Consider the following 24692-nt stretch of genomic DNA (forward strand, 5'->3'; position numbering starts at 1 on the left):
CCCCCTCTGGAAAACAAAAATGCAAATGAAAAAAAAATCCAAGTAATTGCCCTTACCCTTCCACATTGCTGTTCATCACCAAAGGAAGTCAGGACTGGGACTCAAGCAGGTCAGGAAGCAGGAGCTGATGCAGAGGCCATGGACGGATGTCCATGGATGTCCATGGATGGCTTGCTTCCCCTGGCTTGCTCAGCCTGCTTTCTTATAGAACCCAAGACCACCAGCACAGAGATGGTACCACCCACAATGGACCCTTCCCCCTTGATCACTGAGAAAATGCCTTATAGTTGGATCTCATGGAGGCATTTCCTCAAGGGAGGCTCCTTTCTGTGTGATAACTCCAGCTTGTGTCAAGTTAACCATAAACATTCCTGTAACTGCATCCAAGTTTCACCAGGCTGTGGAAGGACTGTGAAACACTAGACTCAAATCACAAATCTCTGGTGGTTTGCAGAAAAGCACGGATAGAACCATACCTCCATCCCTCTTGTTAGCTAAATAACAACTTTCAAAGACACCCAGACTGGACCTCAGGAACTGACATGAGTTCCATTATCTGGTGGGAGGATTTGTCAGGTGTGTCTCTAAGAATCTTGAACTGATTACTCAGTTTACTATCAGCTAGATAGTCAGGTAAGGGTGGTGCCATAGCCCCAAAATTCCACACCTGATGCAGCAAGACTGAGTTCTAGGCCAGCTTGGGCTATTTAGCAAGACCCTGGAAGAAAGGAATAGAAGGGAGAAAGGAAAGGAAGGGAAAGGGGAAGGGAAGGGAAGGGGAAGGGGAAGGGGAAGGGGAAGGGGAAGGGGAAGGGAAGGGGAAAGGGGAAGGAGAGGGGGGAAGGGAAGGGGAAGGGAAAGGGAAGAGGAAAGGGGAAGGAGAGGGGGGAAGGGAAGGGGAAAGGGGAAGGAGAGGGGGGAAGAAAAGGGAAAAGGGGAAGGAGGGGGGAAAGGAAAGGAAAGGAAAGGAAAGGAAAGGAAAGGAAAGGAAAGGACAATGTTGTGGTGAGATGAGAGGTTACTCCCCGATAGGAGGCAAAGAAAATCTGACTGTGAACAGAATAACATTGGGTGAGATTGTACCCAGCACAGAGGAACTTGGGATGCCACTGGATTCCAACAGGGCTTGCAGGCATGGATGTGAGCCAAGGAATGTTGGAATTCACCTGCAGAAGTCAGAAGGCTAAGTCACAGATCCTTCCCTACACACCCACAAGAGGCCACAGCATCTTGGTTTGGGTCCAGATTTCTTACACAAATTTTTATTTCATTTATTATTAGTGTGTGTGTGTGTGTGTGTGTGTGTGTGTGTGTGTGTGTAGCTGCAACAGAGAGGGGGTATGTGGGATGGACTACACATGGGCCACAGCATTCCTGTGAGGGTCAGAGAACAACTGTTGCTAAATTTCCTTCCCAGGGGAAGACATTAACACCCCACCCCACCCCTGTTTCTTTCCAAGGTCCCAAAGGCACCATTCCACCAAACCTCACTCTAAGGAAGGAGTAATTTTATTGGGCTTCCTTACAGAGCAAAGTGAGGTGTTATCTACAAGGGTGTGGGTATTTCTCCCCACAAAAGACTGAAGTCTTTACCCATCAGGAAGGAGCAGTTCTCTATAGCTACATGGATGGAGTCCTTCTCAGTCTCCCCATTTCCAACCTATATACTCTAGGCCTTCCCTGAGGCCACATGTACACAGCAGGTAGTAGGGAGTGGCTAGATATTCAGGTAAGGGTCTCAAGGTCCTTTCCCCACTCTAAGAGAGAATGTAAACAATAAGTGAGCCTAGCTGAGGTGATCTGCTATAAGCAGGCACATCTGGATGCTTCAAGTCCGTGGTTCTTTGGCCTATAGGATAGTCCTGTACAATACCTGATGACTTTCAGAAAACCATTTCCTTTCTTCACCCTAGGTTGCAGAAATGGATCTTAGGACAGCAGGCCTGCAAAACAAGTGCTTTTACCCAATAGACCATCTAGCTGGCTCTTGTGACACACAGTCTCAGGTAGCCCAGGTTGGCCAAGGTGTCCCATGCCAAGGATGAGCCTGGACTTTTGGTCTTCCTCATTCACCCTCTGGAGTGCTGGCATTCCTGTATGCCAGGACTCCATTTTACCAGGTGCAAGGAGCAAACCTAGGGTCTCTGGAATGCTAGACCAGTACTCTACCTACTGGGTTACATTCCCAGCTACTTTGATTGACCCAGAAATGCTGATTTTGAGCTCACATGCTCCACAATGTTAAAGAAATGTATTTCTGCTGTTTTAAGCCTCCAAACTTTTGGTAATTTGCTATGATAGCAAATTATCAGAAAAATTAATTAACAGATGTTCTGATATTGTAATTTATTATTATTATTATTATTATTTTTACTGGGGTTTGCTACACCCACCTTGTTGACTTAAAATATCTATTAGGAGTTTCTACCCCACTTCACACCATACTGTTCCCAGATAAAGGATACAGAAACACTGGAAGATACCACTCAAATATTTAGATATTAAAAACTATATAGTAGTTTAGATATTGACAAACTATATAGTAGTTAGTTAAGACAATGGGCATGGTGATACATGCCTTTAATTGCAACATTCAGGAAGCAGAGGCAGGAAGATTGCTGTAAGTTCAAAGCCAGACTAGTATACATAGTGAATTCTAAGTGAGCCAGGGGTACACAGAGCAAAACCCTGTCTCAACAAATAAAACAATAAATTAAAAACTAGTTATTAAATGCTTAATCGAGAGGTTGGGGATGTAACTCAGTGGTAGAGCACTTGCTTAGCAAGTGTAGGGCTTAGTCCTCAGCACTGTTAAAAAATAGTTAATAAAATAAACATTAGAAACGCAGAACCAGGTGCTGGCGAGATGGCTCAGCAGGTAAGAGCACTGACTGCTCTTCCTAAGGTCCTGAGTTCAAATCCCAGCAACCACATGGTGGCTCACAACCACCTATAATGAGATCTGACACCCTCTTGTGGTGCGTTAGAAGTCAGCTAGGGTGTACTTATGTATAATAATAAATAAATCTTTGGGCCTGAGTGAGCTGGGTTGACCGGAGTGAGCAGAAGTCCTAAAAAATTCAATTCCCAACAGCCACATGAAGGCTCCAACCATCTGTACAGATACAGTGCACTCACATACATAAAATAAATAAATAAATATTAAAAAAACGAAAGAAATGTAGAATCAGAAACTACCAAGGATGATGAGGCTAAGATCCCCATTGGAACAAGTAAATACTAAAAAATGATAAAATTGTTTTGGAAAAGAGTTTTTAAAAACTTATAATTATTCAATCAAAACTCAGTTGCTGAGTTAAATGGAAAATTAGGCTCAATGAAATAATGGGAGAGAGAAAGTTGAAGAATTCATTTGAAATTTAGCAAAGATAAGGAGCTGGAGTATGTGAAGGTAGCTGAGAGACGGGGAAGGGAACCGACAGATGCAATTAGCTGAGTTCCAGAAGAACAGAACCAAGGGAATGAGCAAGAGGTCTAAATGAAGACATAAGAGCCAAGCGTTCTCTGGGGGTTATGAAAGATTTAAATCCACGGAAATGTAAAGGGTATGAGGCAAAGAAAAGCCAAGTCCCAGGTGTAGAAATAATAGAGAGTTTGGAACACCGAGATCCTGAAAGTAGATACGGCAACATAGTTAGACCAAGAGCTGAGCATTTCATCTTCAACAACCGGAGCTTGACTTGAGAGTCGTAGCTCCAACCTGCTGAGACTGAGGCACATTCCACAAAGGCTTGGCATCTTGCATCATCTCATCCTCTGTCAAGGAAGGGCTAAGGGTAGATGTTTTCAGATGAATGAAGCTCGGGGTTTAATCTCTCTTGACTCTTTACAAAGTAATTTAGAAGGACAAACTTCTGGAAAAGATGACCCTAGAGGAACATATAAAATGCAATAAGGAGCCTAAACGCAGAAAAGCACTGGCAACTGTATTGGCAAAGCTTTCAACATTGTGTAATAATAGCATCCGATGCTGTAGTTAGAGAGGGTGGGTCAGTGAGGAGGAGGGAAGCAGGGCTGGGGGGTGTAGCTCTCTTGCCTTTCTCTTGTGTGGCTCCAGGTTTAATTATTCACCATCACAAATGTAATTCAGAATGAAACTTAATGGTAATGCCGTATAAGGAATTTTTTAAAAATTAAAACAAAGCACAACCCAACAACAGTGTTCTACCTAGACATGGTGGCACATGCATTTGATCCCAGCACTCAGGGGCAATGGCAGGGATCTCTGTGAGTTCAGGGGCAGCAAAGCTACATAGCAAGGCTTATCTCAAAAACCTACAAACAGCCAGGCATGGTAGCACACACCTTTAATGCTGGCACTTGGGAGGTAGAGGTTGGTGGATTTCTGGTTCAAAACCAGCCCAGTCTACAGCCTGAGTTCCAGGACAGCCAGAATGACACAAAGAAACCCTGACTTTGAAAACCTACATCAGAATCAACCAAACAAATAACAATAAAACCCTGTGTTTTAGACTTTTTTTTTTTGTATTGCTCAGAAGCAGGGATGTAACTCTGACTTAGAACCTTAGGCCCACGTAAAGTGTCAAGTGCAACCTGCAAAAGACTAGATGTGCAGACCGGCATGTCAACCAGAAGGGAAGAAACCCAGTAAGAAGGCAATGAGATGAACACTTCTTTTTTAATATTAATTATTTTTTACATCCCATATTCCATTCCCCAGCCCCTCATCCACCCTCCAACTGCTCCATATCCCACCCCTCCTCCCCACCCCACCCCGTCTCCACATGGATGCCCCCCTCCCCACCTCCCTACCTGACCTCTAAACTCCCTGGGGCCTCCAGTCTCTTGAGGGTTGGGTGCATCATCTCTGAATGAACACAGACCCGAAAGTCCTCTACTGTATGTGTGTTGGGGGCCTCATATCAGCCGGTGTATGTATGCTGCCTGGTTGGTGTTCCAGAGAGATCTCCGGGGTCCAGATTAATTGAGACGGCTGGTCCTCCTACAGGATCGCCCTTCTCCTCTGCTTCTTTCAGCCTTCCCTAATTCAACAACATGAGTCAGCTGCTTCTCTCCATTGGTTGGGTGCAAATATCTGCATCTGACTCTTTCAGCTGCTTGATGGGTTTATACTTCTTAATACAAACTCTCAAAAAGAAGAAGAGTGCACAGTATTGTGGGGCAAGTGTCTGCATCTTAGAAATGATGATTTTGAAAGAGGCAATCACTCAAGCAGTCAGTCAGAAGGCAGATGTTTTGTCAGTTGAACAAATAATCATACATCTAAGCCTTGGTATTTTATTATTTTTAGCGTGCCAGACTCCATATGGCTTCAAAATGTAATTTTGAAGGTCTTCATAAAATATTTACACGGGTCTTCAAAATGTATTTCCTAAAACCTCATAAAGCCTTAGCTACTTTTATACAAAAGTAGTTATCTGCAAGCCATGCATTGTTATTTACATCTGTAACTATGAAGGAGTTACAGAGACCAAGTTTGGAACAGAGACTGAAGGAATGACCATCCAGAGACTGCCCCACTCATTCCGTATACAATCACAAAACCCAGACACTATTGTGAATGCCAACAAGAGCTTGCTGACAGGAGACTGATATAGCTGTCTCCTGAGAGGCTCTACCAGTGCCTGACAAATACAGAAGTGGATGCTCACAGTCATCTATTAGACGGAGTACAGGGTCCCCAATGAAGGAGCTAGAGAGAGTACGAAAGGAGCTGAAGGGGTTTGCAGCCCCTTAGGAGGAACAACAATATGAACTAACCAGTACCCCCAGAGCTTCCTGGGACTAAACCACCAATCAAAGAAAACACACGGAGAGACTCATGGCTCTAGCTGCATATGTAGCTGAGGATGGCCTAGTTGGTCATCAATGGGAGGAGGGGCCCTTGGTCCTGTGAAGGTTATATGCCACAGTATTGGGTAATGCCAAAGCCAGGAAATGGGAGTGGGTGGGTTGGGGAGCAGGGAGAAGGGGGAGAGGATAGGGGATTTTCAGAGGGGAAACTAGGAAAGAGGATAACATTTGAAATGTAAATAAAGAAAATATCTAATAAAAAAAAGAAAAAAGAAAAAAGGCATGTGTTTCCATAAAAAACAAAACCGAATGATAGTTATTTTTTCATATGATCACAAACAGCTTAATTTTTCGAGATCTTTCTGTCACTTGAGGAATGTTGCTAAGCCCCAGCGTGAAACCAGCTTCTCCAAGTCTGTAGCCATTTCGACATGTCTTCCTGGGAACCATAGCCACTGGGGGACGGCAGCATTCACTGATAAAGCCGCATAAACTTGTGGTAGGATGTATTATTCTACACAGTGGTTTTCCCAGACGGGATGTAGACTCACAGAATTCTACCAGTCAACTCAATAACCTGCAAACCAGCAGCTTGGTCTTAACTCGTTGCCTGTTTGTGATTACCCTTCGTAGTTGAAGCTTGTCCTTCCTTGGTCTTCATTCTTGATGAGCCCAGCGATGACCACCTGCCAAACACCCTCCACTATCAAATCTAAGATGTCAAAGGACAAAACGCAACAGCTTTCAGAAGAAAAGCCACAAGTGACTGACTGCATGGTTTCTGACTAGACATGAAACCGATGGGAAAGAACTGATTGTTTTAGCGAATAATGCTGTGAAGTTTCTCAGAGCTATCCTTGCCCACCAACCCCACCCATAACAACCTGAGATCCCTGGGCAACGCTGATGCACATTGCACATGCAAGGGTAGATGCTCACACCCTAGCTAAGTCTACAAAAGATCTCTGTGTGTTTTTAATATATAGTTTCTTCTCAAGTGAATAAAAAAAAGGGGGGGGGATAAAAGCTATCAAAATGTACAAACGCAAAAATAAAACTCCAGCCCAGGGGTCCCTAACCCTTGCTGTGTTTCAGGATCATCTGAAGAGCTTAAAAACCAACCCCCACATGGCCCCCAGTATTAGTTACGTGCCTGGGTTGGTGGGTCCTCAGGTGCTTCTCTGTGTAGCAGTCTGGGAACTGATGGCTAAGGATATGGGCCTCAAGTTAACTTGCACGTAAGGGTCAACTGGGCTTCTATGGTAACCGCTGATACCCGCCCTCCTCCACCGACCCCATGAGGACAACCCGCCCTTTGGTCCACTTTTAAAGCTCTCCAGATGCCCCTTAATCTGTATCAAGTGTCCAAGACCATTGTTGGGGGGGGGAGCTGGTACTCAGATGACAGTTTTAAGTGGATTCTTTTATGACTAAATGGTCTGTATCTCTGGGTAACCAAGGTAACAACAACGAAATCACAATCAAGTAAAATATTTTCGGTCATCCACAATGTTTTTACTTAGCAGTTCCTTAGAAGACAGTAAGGTTTCCTTTACAGATCCATATGGTAAATAAATGTTCTGTTTGAGCCTGTTCACAGAGGCCGTCGAACAATGCTACAGATCATAATTTCATAAGCTGTCCGTCCTAAGTGACAGATGGCAAATTTCCTACGTGTAGTTCAATATAAACGTTTGCTGGTTCTTTGAGAATGTAGCACATGCGTGCACTATTTTGATCATAATCACGCCTCACTTCTAATATCTGCCCCTCAGTGACTGTCAAGGGCATGACCCAGACTGTGGGTGGGTGGCACAGGGCTGTGATGAGAATAGGGAGAGAGCAGGAGCCTGAGGGATTTCATGAGACAGTCTGACACCCCTCTAGAGCGTCTGGCTGACTGTGTCTGCTGGATGACTTTTCGGGGGAGAGATGAACAGATGTGTCTTCATCTCAGATAGGACACAGAGAAACAGTTCCTCTGATGGAGCTTAGGGAACCAGTGCATTTATTAAGATTACTCAAAGGAGCTCGACTGACTCAAAATCAGCTGCACCCTGGAAAAGCCCGTCTATGCTATCAGAAGGGGACATCCCTGGAGCTCCCTGCCCAACTTCCAGGCACTGCTGGTCTTCCTTTCAGCAATTTACTGCTTGTCTGAGGCAGTCTGAGGAGCCTCCCTCTTGGAAAGAATGTTTCAGTTTGGAGAGAAGAGTTGTTTTAAGTCAGCCTTTTTCTTTTCTTTTTCTTTTTTAAAAGATTTATTTATTATTATATCTAAGTACACTGCAGCTGTCTTCAGACACTCCAGAAGAGGGCATCAGATCTCCTGAAGGAAGGTTGTGAGCCACCATGTGGTTGCTGGGATTTGAACTCAGGACCTTCCGAAGAGCAGTCAGTGCTCTTAACTGCTGAGCCATCTCTCCAGGCCCGATACTTTTTCTTAAAATTTGTTTTATTTATACGTATGTCTGCAAGAGTGGACACACCCGTGTGAAGACAGAAGAGCTCGTTCGAGCCCTTGGATCTGGAGTTGCTGGCATTAGTAGGAGGATGGGGGCTTGTTACTGAACCACCTCTCAAGCCTCCCCTAACAGTTTCCTTTCAGGAAATTTAAAGAGTCCATCACCCCGTTCCCCTTGCCTCAAAACACAATGTAAACTACAAATTTTGACAAAGGCCTGATTGCAGATGTTGAAAAGCAATGACTTCCATTTATGTGGGTCATAGGTACATAGGCACTTAGAAGGGCATCAAAAATGTGTGTGTGTGTACACGTGTGTACCTTTTATTAAAAAGATAAATAAACTAGGTTTGGAAAATTGAAAATTCTTGGCATAAAAAAGCCCAGGAAAGCTTGTCTAAGACATGTTCTTTCCCAAATTTTTGTTTCTCAGTAGGGATCTTGAGGCTCCTGTTAGGTCCCAAACCCAGGACAAATGGCTGAGGTGCCCATTCAACATATCAAAATTGACCTGAGGGCCAGGTTCTCCCAGCATTCCTCAGTCCCTATCTGTTACAGGGCGTGGCTGGCACACCCTACTCCATACCCTAAAGTTCTCTAGCCCAGAGGATTAGACTTCCCTTCCCCCAACTGCCCTTCCCTACAGCCATTTTCGTTACCTGGTCTTCTTATCTACTCTCTAGGCCCTGGCTGACTCTCTTGGCTGGAAGCTGCTCTCCTCTCTCTCTCTTCCCCTCTCTCAGGGTCACGTCCACTCTGGACTCTCCCAGATGTCCCTGCCTTTGGCTATGCTCTCCTACATCTATATAATAAACCTTCTCCGCCATACTTAGGAGCAATCCTCTCTCTCTCCTCCAGTTCCTCCCTCCCTCCCGCCTCGGTCTCTGTCTCCCTCCTTCCCCAGCTCCTAAGCACTGTGTGGTCTTAATGGCTTTTGAATTCCATCTTAGGCTTCCGAGCAGAGTGTTGATTCCATTGTGGCTGACTTCGAAGGAAAGTCACTACTTTGGGACACATTGCAATGGAGGAAAGAGAGTTGGGGGCTGGTGCAACATCCTTCTTTTTGATTTGCAGGTGCACAGCAGGTACTTGGTCATTAAGCTGGGACAGACAAGCTGAATCAGTTGATTTTTAACCACCCAGACAGTACTAGACACTCTGGTGCTTTCTATTTAAAGGCAAACAAAATGTTCTTCCTGTTTTCATTTCTAATTTACCACCGCACTCAACATTTAAATTTAAGGAACAAACGGCCTTCCTTTTTGTTTTTTTTTTTTTTTGAGACAGTGTCTTTCTTTACAGCTATGGTTGTCCTGAATTTACCATGCAGACCTAGCTGTTCCTCGAACTCACAAAGATCTTGTCTCTGCCTCCCCCGTGCTGGAATTAAAGGCACGGGCCACCACGCCCAGCTCCAAGGAAAAGACTTCTAGGAGTGGCAAATTTCTCTTATTTAAAGTAGCCTCCTGCGTTCCTGAACATCGAAGGATTAAATGAAGGGCTTGCTAGAGAAACTCCCTATCTGGAACGTGGGAAGATTCCTACGGTGGCTAATAAGACATCTCCATCGTTTGCATATGTAAAGGACAAACTTAAACTGGAATTTGGTATTTCACGTTGTGCCTCACAAAAAATGAGCTTTTATCAAAGAACTAGGCAGCCGGGTTTCAAGTGGGTGGGTGTGTACTCAGCGCGGGCGCGGAGTTGGTTTTGTTCCCAGTAGAGTTGACTCCAGCAATGGCGACTCACGGCCACACCGGGGCAGCCTCTCCTAGGCTGGCCGCCCAGCCAGGAAAATCTCTTGGGCGAGCTGAAGCTGTTAGCCAAGTCTGGCCTGCCATAGCTGCCAAGAATTTAAAGGGGGTCTAGAAACAAGCATCGTCGCTCTCTTTTAGAGCTCCTGGAGACTCTGGATAGGAAGAGAAAAAAAAGAGAGAGATAAAAACGGACATAGTGGCTTTGTTGTTGTTTCACGGGGTCTTCATGGTCCCCCAAGGTCCAGTTCACCGGGTCCCAAGGCAGAGAGAAGCCGGGCAAGAGGAGGGTCAGCCCGGCAGGCCCAGCCCGCCAGGGCGCGCCCCAGCTCAGTGCTCTGTGCCGGGTGACCCAGGAGGCGCGGGGGTGGGGTGGGCGTGGGGCGAAACACCACCACCCCCGCGGCCCGCCCCCCAGCCCGGCCTGTGATTGGCTTGGGGGGCGCAAGTGCCCGCCCCGGCGAGCGGGAGGGTCCCCGTGGGCGCCGGGCGGCGCAGGCGGGGCGGGGAGAGCCGGCCGGGCGGAGCAGGCGAGGGGCGGGCGCGCGGGTCCCGGGGATCGCCGAGCGGGCTTGGGGAGGCCGGGAGAGCCATCGGCGGGGGCGGGAGCCCGGCGGGCTCAGCGCAGAGCAGGGAGAGCTCCGGGCCAGTCGCCGTTCGGCGCGCTCTCGGGAGCCGCCAGTCCGCGCGTCCCCGCAGCCTTCCGGGAGGAAGCGGCGCCGCGGCCGGGTGCAGCCTCACCTGCCGGCCCTTCCCCGCCGGGCGGCGCAGAAGGACAGAGGGTCGCGGCTCCGCGACGCACTTCAGCCAGTCGCAGCGTCCAGGACCCTGCGCGGGGCGCCGGCTCCATGGCGACCGGGCTTGGGGAGCCTGTCTACGGACTTTCGGAAGAGGAGGTGAGTTCCTGCCCAGAGCGCTGTGCGGAGGGGACGGGGCCCACTCCACTGTGAGCGTCCCCTGCCAGCCGGGGCTCCAAGATTCCGGGTGACCCCGAGCGGTCCCGGGCGGTGGGTGGCTGGTTCTCCCTCTTCACCCCGGAGGTGCGCTTCTCCGGCCTGGGCTCTCGGGGTGGGCAGAGGCCGCGTGCGCCGCTGCCCCGCGAGTCTCTTTCCTCCGCAAGCTGCGTCTCTCGAGGCTGTTGGGCAACTTTTCTGGACCACGATCCTGCAGCCCGGAGTCCGTGACGTGTGTCACGTCTAGGTAGCCGCAGGGGTCTTTGCGTAGTGCAGGGGATCTGGGGGCTGCCGAGGAACCTAGTGGTGTCTCCTCCCCCTGGGACTTTTCTTGCTAATGGGCGCTCGGTAGCGGATGTGTGCAGATCCCGGCGAGAGCGAGGGACACCCGGAGAGTTGCGTGCGGCCGCTCCTGGGTCTTGCAAAGTCTGGAGCTAGGATTGTGCGTTCCAGAGTCTCCTATTTTGGTGTGTGGAGGTGATCTAGGGAGGAGGCAGGTGCTGCAGGAAACTTAGGGGAAGCTTGCAGCCCTGCCATTTCTCTCCAGTCCAGAGAATTCAAAGCCCGGCATCTCTGGGGTGGGTGGAGAGAAGAAAGCTCCATTGATCTCCTTTATTAATAAACGAATGAAATAAGCCACACCCCCCAAACGGTTGGTTTGACTGGAGAGGGCTTTGTTTTTAAAAGCCTCACTCGCTCATCGCGGTCCCCACTCCCCCTTTTGAAACGATCCTGCTAAATCACTGTTCAGCCCTCACTCGACCAGCCATTCTCGACTCTTATTGGTGTGTTGCTCTGCCAAAAAGGGGGGTGGGAGGCCTGTCGCGGGCGCGGAGTGACAGGCAGGCTGCATGGAGCAGGTAGGAGTGGTTCGCCATCTGGCGGGGTGCGCGCCCAGGTCTGGCTCCCCTTTCGAGAGGTGAATTTACAACCCATGAAGCATTACTCAGCAGGGAGGTATTTCCTATCCTGGTTGCGCATTTCATGAAAAGTGGATGTCTGGAAATTTGGGCTTTCTCGATTTCTCTTTCTTACCCTCCCTCCTTTCTTTCTGAGGTTCCCTCTTTCTCTGGTGATGGGGGTGGGGTTTAAAGAGAGTCTATTATCTGAGACAGGCTCACGTTATGGCTTTGCTTTCGCAGCTTCCCTAGTGGTATGGTGTGTGTGTGTGTGTGTGTGTATTCTACCTAAGTGTGGAATGAAATTGGTATTTTGTGGAAGGCAGGGCGTGTAGGGGTTGATTTTATCTTTTGATAGAGCTAGATAGGCTTACTGGGCTGCTTGTGATCAAAGAATGATCACAATGCGAGTAATGTGTGATGTGTTTTTGATTATTTGCCATGGTTGTGTAGAATAAATTTTGTGTGTGTGTGTGTGTGTGTGTGTGTGTGTGCAGTTACCTGGAGATGGGTGAAAGTAGAATTGTTTTGTTTACCTAGGGGATTCGCCTCCTAGCTCCTTATCTGGTGCTGGAGGGGCAGTCAGATCTCTTGGAGGTGCTGAGATTCTGACGTTCTTAAACAAAGGGCTTCCTGGGTGAGGTATCAAGGGAGATGAAGACAGCTGTGTTTCATCTTAGGGTCTCTTTAATTTTTTAAAAATAACGTGATTATTTTTAAAGGCTCCTTGAAAGAAATATTTTGAGACTGTTTTGGAAAATGCATCTGCATAAAGGAATCTTTTCTGTCATGGTCCGTCCCGGCTTTGTTTATGATGGAAGCCGGTGTCAGAATCCACCTCAGGGCACATCTTGCCACTTTCGCCTTGGAGAATCACTGTTGATCTTGACTGGTGTGGGGTGTGAAAAAACGAAGAGCACAGACACCAAACCGAGTGTGTGGAGTGTGTGGGGGCTTGCCTGTGACGCTTCCCTCCTGCCTGTTACCAGAGGGACTGACTGTACAGGGAAGATCAAGGAGTGAGGAAGACACAATTTATCTGTGTCTTGCTTTGCTACTAATGGTTCTGTTTAGTTACACACATCATATATGACACAAAAATAAGCCTCACCTACCTTTTTCATTTTTCTCTTACCAATAGAAAAATAAATGCCTCCATATTTTTACGGTATCTGTTTGGTATGGGAGGTCTCTCTCTCTCTCTCTCTCTCTCTCTCTCTCTCTGTTCAGGGGTCCCTTTGAAGACAGACAGAATGCCTTTGTATAATATTAATATCAAATTATTACATGTAATTGGTTTGTCGTGTCTCCAGAATTAGTCTGTAAGCAAACAAATGGGCATCATTACCAGGCTCTGGAAGTGGACTGCCCAGGCACCTCAGGCTTGTCAAGTTGTGTTAGATAGGGTATACCAGTGGGCTGCAAGTATGTCATGAAGGTGTTTGTTTAGCTGCAGAGAGGAATCCACTTGTAAACCTCTCGGCAAGTGGAGGGTACCCAGGAGTACCCAGGGTTCTCTTGTAAGTGGACTTGTGTTTATATTTGATGATGGCAGAAAGCATTTTGTATTTGGAATGGACTTACTCACGTTCCATCTTATAAAGCAATGGTGAGCTCTGTGCTGCTATTAGCACGGTGCAAATCTGGACCATAGCGGGATGGCAGAGCCAAGCCTCGGCCGCTTAGGGTCATCAGCCTGAGGTCTGGCTAGCGGACAGAGTGACAGTGATTGCGATGTTAGCTTTGCCCCCGTGGGCGTACAGGCTACTTAACTTCTGCCACGCGTTGCAGCTGAATTTCTTTGGGATATGATTTAGAAATCATATCCACTCTGATTCAAATCATGTCAGTTTCAGGAACCAAAATCAAAGGCTCCCGTCCAAAGGAGTTTGGGTGCTGAAGGGATTAGGTAAAGAACAGCGGTTCTTATTCACGGCCCAGGGTCAGATTTGGGTTTGAATCAGATCAGTTTGGACGAGTTTCTGTAACTGGCTTGGGTCCTTGAAGAGCCTTTTTCTTGTTTGTATTTAATTATGGCCATCTGTAGTCCGCGTTGGCATGGTTTACTCAGGAATACTATTGTTACTCTCTTGAAATTTTTCATTACACCTGAGACTGGTATCTTTTTGGGGGGGAAAGGGGGTTTCTATTGGATAATATATCAAGAGTTTGAATGACAGCCTTTTGAAAGGATTAGCTGTGATATCCCAGCACTTAGGGAGGACAGTGAGCTTGAGGCCAGCCTGGACTAAATGCCAACAGACAAACCAGGAAACAAGCATTCACAACCCCAAAGAAACAAAATGATGGGATGTGTCACTTAACATATTTTTTTTGGTGGCTAGATGAGGCGATGGCTTGAGATGGAACTTGGGATGTATCTCTCATTCCATACAAACAAGGATACGCATCGAGTACTAAGCCTTAAGCATATGCCATCTAACTTATGCTTCATTAGAGACCCGAGGGTGTGCTGTTATTTCTGGCTGAGGAATGGAAGCTAAGGAGCGCTTAAATGAACCGCGTGAATAATATTCCGGTGGGTGAATGGGCCTGTTGGACCCAGAGCCCTACTTCTTTTATTTTTACTTTTTTTTAATGCTTCTTTTCTTTTTTTTAAAAAAGATTTATTTATTAATTATATGTAAGTACACTGTAGCTGTCTTAAGACACTCCAGAAGAGGGCGCCAGATCTCGTTACAGATGGTTGTGAGCCACCATGTGGTTGCTGGGATTTGAACTCAGGGCCTTCGGAAGAGCAATCGGTGCTCTTAACCACTGAGCCATCTCTCCATCCCCCAGAGCCCTACTTCTTAAAGGAAGATCTCCCTTTTCTCCAAAGCATCTTGAAAGGCTCTCACAGCTAGATCATTCATGATAGTGAGAATGAGCTATACGTCATGGCGTTGCATTCAAACCCTCACTGACCAAAATGGCCTACTGGCTCTCATTAGTGTGGTCCCCATACTGTGTTTAAGCTTGGGAGAGTTTGTGAAAAATGGCGAGAGACCTGGCTTCTCTGGGTCTGAGAGTAGCTGTGTGTGCCTCTCCTGTGTGGCGGTGTCTGCAGTTACCGCAGTCTGAGCTCTTCTCTATTGCCTTAAGGGGTCTCTACTGATTTGTCTAAAAGTATAAACTTGCTAATGAACACTTAAGGGCAGCTTGCCTGTAGATAGCATATTGGTTTCATCTTAAGGGCACAGCCATCTTAAGATGCATCATCATTTTCTATGCCCCAAACTAATACTGTTGTCCAAGTAAGACATGCTGTCAGTTTTAGGAAGTGTCTTTATTTCACAGATGTTAAGATGTTTCGGAGCTGATGAGTTTTATTAATTAGAAAACCCCTGTGACTTACTGTAAGCTTTAGGCTGGCTTCAGAATGTGCAGTCATGGAACTTTTCCCCCTACTGTAATAATGCCGGGATGTTTGTTTGGGCTTGAACTCGGGGCGAGTTCAAGCAAATGCTTCTCCGCAGAGCTTGCAGCTCCGGGTTAGCACTTTGAGGACCAGTTTCTGCATCTGTATCTGAGCAAGGGTTAGAGGGAGAGAAACAGTCTTTGATGGGCATTTGTGGAGGAGAAGTCAGAGCCTCCGTGGTGCCTCTCAAACAGCCAGCTGCAAGCTCATCCCGGCAGCTGTGGAAGGCGTTCAGGTTCAGAGTGAGACTGCTTTACAGTGTACCTAATGTTTGTGACCTAAGGTGTGGGCACTTCCAGACTGTATTCCCAGTGGCGTCCTCCCTAGTGCTGTGTCAGGGTTGCCATCCTCCTAGGCTGTGAGGCATTTGCTAAATGCCGAGAAACTGAGAGAGAGATTCGGCTTTGCAGTGCCATTTAAAAACTTTGTTGTTTGTTTGTTTGTTTGTTTGTTTATCCTAGAGCTAGAAGCCAGGGCCTGTGAGACAAACCCTTTCCCACTTGTGAGCCTTTCCATAGTCTCCCTTTTGTCAGTGAGTAGGAGATTGGCAAGGTGGAAGCTAGCTAGGCTACATAGTAACTTTGGCTCCCCCCACTCCCACCCCCCCCACCCCCGTTTTTTGAGACAGGGTTTCTCTGTGTAGTCCTGTAGTCCTGGCTGTCCTGGAACTCACTCTGTAGACCAGGCTGGCCTTGAACTCAGAAATCCGCCTGCCTCTGCCTCCCAAGTGCTGGGATTAAAGGTGTGCACCACCACGCCCGCGCGGCTTTTTCTTTATAGTACATTGTTGTTTGTTTGTTTGTTTTTAAAGATTTGTTTATTATATGTAAGTGCACTGTAGCTGTCTTCAGACCCTTTTTCTTGCTCCAACCACACTAGCTCTCTCCAGCCCAAAGATTTATTCATTTATTATGTGTAAGTACACTGTAGCTGTCTCCAGACACCCCAGAAGAGGGCATCAGATCTCATTACAGATAGTTGTGAGCCACCATGTGGTTGCTGGGATTTGAACTCAAGACCTTCGGAAGAGCAGTCAGTGCTCTTAAGTGCTGAGCCATCTCTCCAGCCCTATAGTACAATTTTTTTTTTCCAGGAAGCTTGAATTAATGTTATTATGGAAAAAGCAGTTGTCTTGACTGGAGGAATAAAATAATTTGTTGCAAGGACTGAAAACAGTAGCAAAATGGGAATCCTGAGATGATAGCAGTTTCTTTAGCTGCCAAGGAGAACACAGATATCTTATGGTCTAGGGCATCCCTGAGACAGTGGGTATTCCTGTTACTGGGAAACGGGTATCAGAAAGTTGGTTTCGGGAATCTGGGAGACTTCTATAGGCTTACTGTGTTCAAAAGAAAAAAAAAATGTGTTCAAGGACGAAATTTCTGTGAATGGATGAAATGACTTGCGTTCTATACTGTAAACTGGTGAAGTAGTTTGCCTAGGAATCACATGCCTTTTTTTTTTTTTTTTTTTTTTTTTTTAAAGATTTATTTATTTATTACATGTAAGTACACTGTAGCTGTCTTCAGACACACCAGAAGAGGGCGTCAGATCTCGTTACAGATGGTTGTGAGCCACCATGTGGTTGCTGGGATTTGAACTCTGTCTGGACCTTTGGAAGAGCAGTCGGGTACTCTTACCCACTGAGCCATCTCACCAGCCCCAATCACATGCCTTTTAAAGTGCTTAAAGTTATGAATCATTTTAGAATATAACATTATTACAACAATACATGTGAATTCCTGGTAAATTAGAAGAACCTGTGTTCATCCATGACTCACTTAATCACCTTTCTGCCTTGTGTAGTGTTTCAAATAGCATAATAAAACCAGGTGATGCCTGAGGCCCTGGGTTGGATCCACAGTCCTGGGAAAAACCAACCCCAAATTTAAATGGCTCTCTGTGACAGAATGAAAGCGTGTTACTTTACCTTTAAGACATTTTCCCCCACTTTGAGTTAAAAGATAAAGCTAAACAGATTTTGTTGTCCTTAATTTTGTTTTGTTTCATTTTTGAGCCAGGGTTTCTCTGTGTGGCCCTGGCTGTCCTGGAACTCAGTTTGTAGGATCGGGCTGACCTTGAACTCAGAGGCCTCTGCCTTCCTAGGTAGTGCGGAGATTAAATCACGTGATACCACCGCCCAACAAATTTTGCATTTTTGGTATGCAGCAGCTCTGAGAGGGAGGAGAAGACTTGGGGAGGAAGAGGAAGGGGAGGAGGAGGAGGGAGAGGAAGAGGAAGGGGAGGAGGAGGAGGAGGAGGAGGAGGAGGAAGATTCTCACAAGGTTTCAAATTTGGTGTTGTAGGTGTTTGCTTAGATGAGTTTGTCATTCTGGGTTTTGTTTTGTTTTTGTTTTGTTTTGTTTAAGATGAGTAGAGACAGGTTATGTCCTGAACCCCTGGCCTGCTATCCTCTCAGCTTCTGTCTGTAACAGTGGAGACAGTGTGTGTGTGTGTGTGTGTGTGTGTGTGTGTGTGTGTGTGTGTGTGCCACCGCACCTGGCTTTGAAATATTTGTTACTTGGGAGTACAGTGAACTTTTGACAGTCCGCATTAGGAAAAATGAACATGCTGTAATAACTAATCCCATGCTGGGATTAAATGAAGTGCGTTCGTGCGGAGGATGAACCGAAGGTTACTTCAGTTGTTACAATGTTTCTCTTACAGCTGGCAGTACAAACAGATACTCTCGCTTTAGCTTTCTGACTACAGGTGGCAATGTTTGTACTGTTTCCTGTTACTTTGAGCTCTGTGCTCGTTGGTAGAATATGGAAATGAGAGCATAATTTAGAGATTAGATATATAGAAACTAGATTTAGAAACCAATATATTCTGTAAAAAAAAAAAAAAAATCAGTTATTTAATGAAAACATCCAGAGGGCAGATTCTCAGTGGATACAGTAGCAGAGACCATCAGGTTTCTGGGTGTTTTCAATGTTATCCTTACTCAGGGTGTATACAAACAATTTCAGGACATGTCCCAGTGCACAGAGGTCTTTTCTGCCCCAGTTCTTCCTCATCTGCTGCTGGTTGTGTGAGCCTTTCTGTAATTTCTTCTCACTTCGGAACTGGTTACCACCGTCACCCCTAAGTCTTGCTTGCTAAACAGATTTTTTTTTTCTTTTTCTTGAAACATAGTTTCAGGATTATTTGTATCCTGGTCTAGTTTCTAATTTAATGTGGAGCCTGGGATAACTTTGAACTTCCAGTCCTCCTGCGGGATTCTAGGCAATTTATGTAGGGATCAGACCCAAGGCTTTGTTTATGCTAAGTAAGCACTTTAGCAACTGAGCTTTAGCACTAGCCCTGCTAAAGAGATTGCTTCTTGATTCCCAGTGCATGGCTATAGCTCAGGCTCTAACTGAAGCTGGTGAATGCACCTGTCTAGACTTCTATTCTAGTCATTTAAGTCTGCTCTCAATTCAAATAGCCCAACTGCTGACTGTTGCAGTAATACTCCAAGTGAGAGAAGCCACCCTCCCCACCACCATCACATGTGACTTGTTGGCAGTCAGGCATCCTCAGAAGGAGTGTGGATTTATTCTCTTGATGTCTTCCATTCTCCAAGTGAAAAGGGCCTCTCAGGGATGTTTTCTTTTGGTTGAAAGAAGCTGTGATGTGCTGTCCATCTGGACTTGGGACATGCAAGGGCTCATTGAGACAGTGGTCCCACAAAGAAGGACATATACACTGTGGGGAATCTCCTGCTATGGGTGTGAGTGGCATCCAGCCAGTTCCCTGATACTTGGTCAGGGCTCTAGGGACTAGAGGTTTTCAGCCAGCTGCAGTCAGGTGGGAACTGTGCTTGAATGCTTCTGGCATGTTTCTGCTTCCTGTGTCCCAGGCAGAGGGCATGTGCCCTGTTTGATTGTGTTTCATTACATAGTCCTGCCTGTCCTAGAACTTGCTTTGTAGACCAGGCTGGCATTGAATTCATAGAGGTCCACCTGCCTCTGCCTTCCAAGTGCTAGGATTAAAGGTGTATGCAGCCACTGCCTGGCTACAAGTGTTTGAAAACAAAGATAATAAGCAGATTTTTTTACTTATTTATTTACAATGTATGTGTGTATGTGCTTGTATGGGCGTTTTGACTGCGGGCATGTATGTGCACCACAAATGCCTGGTGTCTGCAGAGACCAAGAAGAGGGCATTAGATCCCCTGGGATTGGAGTTACAGATGGTTGTGAGATGCCCTGTGGGTGTTGGGGACCCAACCCAGGTTCTTTGGAAAAACCATCTTCCCAGCCCTAGTTTTATATGCACATTTTGGCATGAGTTTGAGATATCACCTCTGAAGGGAATCTGAATTGAAGAGTTTTTATTGGATGTATTAGTTGTATTTATGTATGAATTTTGCGTCTAAGACCTGAACCCAGGGTCTTTCTTGATAAGTGCTTTCCCACTAAGCTCACCCCTCCATCCCTGACTTGTCTTTTATGTTTCTTTTCCCCTCTTCTCCCCTCCCCTCCAAGCCTGCTTCCCGGTACCCTGGGGGCTAGCTAACCCATGGCCTCCTTGCAAGGCAAGCACTGTCCTCATGAGCTGGATGCCCCCAGTTCCTGACTTAGCCTTGCTAACTCTAGAGCAGTGGTTTTCAGGGGTCACCTATCAGATATCCCACATATCAGATATTTACATTTTGATTCATAACAGCAGCACAATCAGTGTCATGAGGTAGCAACTAAAATAATTTTATGGTTGGGGGTGGGTTACCACAACACGAGGAACTGTATTAAAGGGTCGAAGCATTCGGAAGGTTGAGAGCCACTGTTCTAGAGGATGCATGAGTTCAGTGACTCTTTGAGCTGACCTCTCCATGGTGATTCGATACCATCACCATGGGCCCTAGGGTACCACCTTCCTGCTGATTCTTCAGAAGCTGGCATTTGGCATTCCTGCCTTGCAGTCATGTCTTAGCTTCCAGTGAACGTTAATTGAAGACGACACATCGAGCCCCGGGTGAGAGCTTCCCTGGCTTCACTTCCAGGAGGAGGCGTGAGAAGAGTTGAGCAGTCAGAGTTGTGGGTAGGACGTAGCACTGAAGAATATTGATTAATTTGGAGATGATAGTAATAACGTCATTGGAATGACACCTAGAGACCTATAAAAACTGATACAATAGAATTCTGTTGTTTAAAAAAAATTTATGCATATTAAAAGTGACTAGGGATATCCCAGCAGGCGAGTGGCTGGATAGATCTAACTTTGAGCAAAGGAATCACAGATAATTAAAAAAATTATTTTCTCTGTTACCTGCTTGTATTTTGTTTCTATGAGATACTTTCTTTTTTCTTTTTTTTTTCCTTTATAAGTTTAAAAATAAAGGCAGAACTGTGGCACTTGTGACTACAGTTCATAAGCACCTATTATGTGTTTTATGAATAACTAAAGAGAGAGGAACTTGAAGACTCTGAACACAAAAGCAATGACAGAGAGATGGAAATGACCTAGATGGGTCCCTGTAATGCACACGTAGCCGCAATCACAGCCTGTATTTGAGCAACTGTGTCCATAACTATGTATGATTACTAGAAGTTAATCTCAAATTTAACACTGAAGGAGATAAAACACATGTATTAAGGAAAGTAGAAAGAACTCCCTCCCCACACCCCAAGCCTGTACTTCAGGGTTCAGGTAGAAGAACTGAGATTGCTTTGGTACGAATATGGATGCGATATTTGCTCAGTTGGACACATGTTTACCAAGGCCCTGCCTTGTGCTCTTTACCAAGGGTACCAAGGTCATCTCTGCCAGCCAGGAGCTCCCCACGAGATGGGAGGAGAAAGGGTGGTAAGCTGGATATTTTTACAGATGTTTTCTCTACTACAACACTTGATCTTTGTATTTCTATTCTATGCATGACAGTTGCATGAAAATGACTTAATTCTAATCTCATTTTATGTTCTCTGAAAGTGTTCTGTGAAGATTAGGGGCTGAGATCTGACTTGAGTCTGTCTTTGTATTTGTTTTCTTAGGTCTTAATAGGAATCTATTTCAGTCCATCGGCCTCGCTCACTTAGTTTTAATTACATTTTGGATTTTGATGCTCAGCTGGCCTTGGGACTCAAAAGCCAAAGTGATCCTCCTGCCTCAACTTCCCAAATAACTCGGGCCTGCATGCACCACCACATCCTGCAAGTAGTGTCCTGTTCTAAGGATGTGTGCACCACAGGATTCTGCTCTATCAGTTTGCATAAATATCTAAGTGGTTGGAAGCTCTTTATTTTACCTTTCAGCTAATGTCCTTTTAAGTGTCGGGTGTGACCTAGAGAGCGTCCCTTCCCAAACAAAAGGGTAGAGCTGACAAATACTGCACTCTTCTAATCTGAGACAAATCAGAGCCCTACCTCTGAAAGAGGATGCATCTGCCTTCCAGTTTCTGTGTGTAGATTCTGTTTCCCCTCCTAGTTCCCCAGTCTCCCACTTACAGGCCACAGTTGGCAGTGTCATCCAGTTTTGGGGTCTGAGTTGGCCAGTCTCTAATTTTATGTCATGATACTTAAGCATGATGGCAGATTGCTGTAGCTGTCCCCGGGACTGTTAACTGCACTTGGCATATTCACTACTCATGTGCCGTTTAGGGAACATACTCCCAGGTCAGGTCTGTCAACCCAGTGATGTCATTAGGAAACCGCGGGAGCTCTTTGCTCCGCTCTGCCATCCATAATCCTGCTCTTTTCAGAGGCCTTATTTTTCTCAGGGTAGTAGTCACTGGCAGCCGGAGCCAGGCTCTCTTTGTATACTGCTTGGAGAGGCAAGAGAATGGCTTCCTGTGGCTTTCTCTCTTAAGATTAAGGACCTTTCATTCCCACAATTGTGCAGGAAGTCTCTCTTCATGTGTCCCTCTGGTCCACAGGGGCTTAGATCTGTTCATCTCTCGGCAAAATGGGTCAAGGAAGGACTGGAATGGTTTTTATGGCACTGTCCCTGGAGCTTTGCCCAAGTCAGCTGTGCCGCCACCGCCACCCTGTGATCCACCCCTTTACTCAATTACACATTCCGAGTACCCTAGGCATGAGCCTGGGAAGGTGGAACACACACACACACACACACACACACACACAGAAAGAGAGAGAGAGAGAGAGAGAGAGAGAGAAGTCCACGCTCTTTCCTCAAGGAAGACACCCCAGTCACTTGCCTCTCTATTGTAAGGGTCTGTGGGTGAGATAATTGCTCTCACCAAGACTGTGCTTCTCTCAGACCTGATGGGACGGTTTTGTCCTTTTTAATTTCTTGGCAACTCTTGACAGGCTTACTCCTTATGACCTATATCAGTAAAGACAGAACAGGACAACTGAACACACCCAGTGAAGAGAAGGATGAGAAAACACGCGTGGAGTGGTTGGCCAAATCAGAGCCAGCAGCTGGCCTTGGTCACCTGTGTGACAGCTTCTGGTTCTGCCCAAGTCTGTCCAATAGGCCATCCCTCCCGGTCACTGTCTCTATAGCTGTCCTTGGGCAGGGTGGACATTGTCAAAGTTCCTCTCCTTGAGCCCAGTTTGTCATGAATTTGGGCTCTTGAGCTTGATCGTCTGAGTTGAAAAGCACCAAGCGATGTTAGGTCTCCGGCCAAATTGGTTCTATGAGAGCATGGGCTTTGGGTGGCTTTGTTAGTAGCTTGTTCTTGGGCTGTGACTGCAGCCAGAGATCTTAATTCAGGTGAAGACTGAGGAATCCTGGCTCTGTGTGCACTGCTCCTGCTCCGCACACTGCTTTCTGTCTTGAAACAACTTTCAGATTGGACTGCTACGGGGGTGGGGGTTGGGGTGGGGCGAGTAGAAGCCACCCTGCTTTTCTGTTGCATTTCATGAGTGGCTTCTTCCCTAGACTATGACTATGCTATCTTCTCCCCTTTCCTACACTCAGCTATCCCGGTTTTTACAGAAAATTTTAAATCATAATACAATACAGCACTGAATTGACCGTGTTGACCATATTTAAGCAGGCATGGTATTAAGTACATTCACAGGGTTGTGCAGCCACCACCCCGCATCTGACCACACAAATCTGACAGAATGCAGAATTGAGACACTCGGGCTCATCGGGCCAAGAGCTATTTCTCTTTTGATACAAAAGTCTGTGCGCTTCTTGTTGTTGTTAAGTGGGGTGCAAACTCGCGTGCACCTGCATACACACGTGTGGAGGTTAGAAGACAGCTTGCCAGCATCAGTTTTCTCCCCAGCCCGTGTGGTTGTGATCTTGATGACGGGTGACAGCAATCCAAGTAAGTGTGTGGAGAGAAGCCATCTGTGGTGTGAACACCTAGAGTTCTGAAGACCGAGGCAGGAGGATCTCGAATTGAAGTGCAGGTTAAGTAGCAAGACCCCAACTAAAGCAAAAGCTAAAACAAACATATTTAAAAAAAAAAAAAAAAGATTAGGTAGGATTGATTGAAGAAGTCTGAGTTTCGGGCTGGCGAGGTGGCTCAGCGGGTAAGAGCGCTGACTGCTCTTCCAAAGGTCCTGAGTTCAAATCGCAGCAACCACATGGTGGCTCACAACCACCCGTAATAAGATCTGACACCTTCTTCTGGTGCATCTGAAGCCAGCTACAGTGTACTTACATATAATAATAAATAAATCTTTGGGCTGGAGCGAGCAGAGTTGACCAGAGTGAGCAGGACAAAGGTCTTAAAAATTCAAAAAACAAAACAAAACAAAACAAAAATTCAATTCCCAACAACCACATGAAGGCTCACAACCATCTGTACAGCTTCAGTGTACTCACATACATAAAATAAATCTTCAAAAAAAAAAGGGGGGGGGGGAGTCTGAGTTGCACAGAAGTGCCTGCAAAGTTAAGGAGAAAAATGGTTTCACAAGTACTTTGGAGTCTAAGCTATAAAGAGGAGTCAAAAGATAGGTGCCAAGCTTTGAAGAGTGATCCCTATACTTGATTTTTACGTAAAAATAAATGCCCTAGCAGATGCAATTATGGAAGCCTAGCTGTTCTTAGTTGTCCTTGATCCCTGACCCATTTCCTGGATGGGCAAAGATGGAAATTTGGCACCAGCTCACTGTCTTAGGGTTTCTGTTGCTGTCATGAAACACCATGACCAAACGAAAGTTGGTTTATACTTCCACATTGCTGTTCATCATCAAAGGAAGTTAGGACAGGAATTCAAGGAGAGCAGGCACCTGGAGGAAGGAGCTGAGGCCCTGAAGGGGTGCTGCTTACTGGCTTGCTTCCCCTGCCTTGCTCAGCCACCAGCCCAGGGATAGAAACACCCATTAATGGACTGGGTGCTCCCCATCAATCACTAATTAAGAAAATGCCTTATAGCTGGATCTTATGGGGGCATCTTCTCCACTGAGGTTCCCTCCTTGGACCAGTGAGCAGTCACCTCCTGTTATCTGCAGAACTGTCGAGTTCTAAATGTTGATGTAGTTATATATTATGCATTTT

At 46.2% G+C, this 24692-nt stretch overlaps 1 protein-coding gene across 13 annotated transcripts in view; it reads left to right on the forward strand.

The window, feature by feature from the left end:
• Positions 1-7294: 7294 nt before the first annotated feature.
• The window catches only part of Nedd4l (neural precursor cell expressed, developmentally down-regulated gene 4-like), a 333347-nt gene continuing 315949 nt past the window's right edge, over positions 7295-24692 (forward strand). For 4 of the 13 annotated variants that reach the window (XM_030250638.1, XM_030250641.1, XM_006526376.4 and 1 more), the window contains exon 1: positions 7295-11924. Coding sequence is in view for 4 of the 13 variants with exons in the window: in XM_006526373.3 (XP_006526436.1) it covers positions 10863-10910 (48 nt within the window). In the remaining 9 variants the exon portion in view is untranslated. The remainder of the gene's footprint in view (positions 11925-24692) is intronic. The other 9 variants (XM_011247044.2, XM_011247047.2, XM_006526373.3 and 6 more) reach the window with 5 other exon arrangements.

The sequence above is a fragment of the Mus musculus genome, chromosome 18, assembly GCF_000001635.26.
Source record: "Mus musculus strain C57BL/6J chromosome 18, GRCm38.p6 C57BL/6J".
NCBI classification, from domain to species: Eukaryota; Metazoa; Chordata; class Mammalia; order Rodentia; family Muridae; genus Mus; species Mus musculus.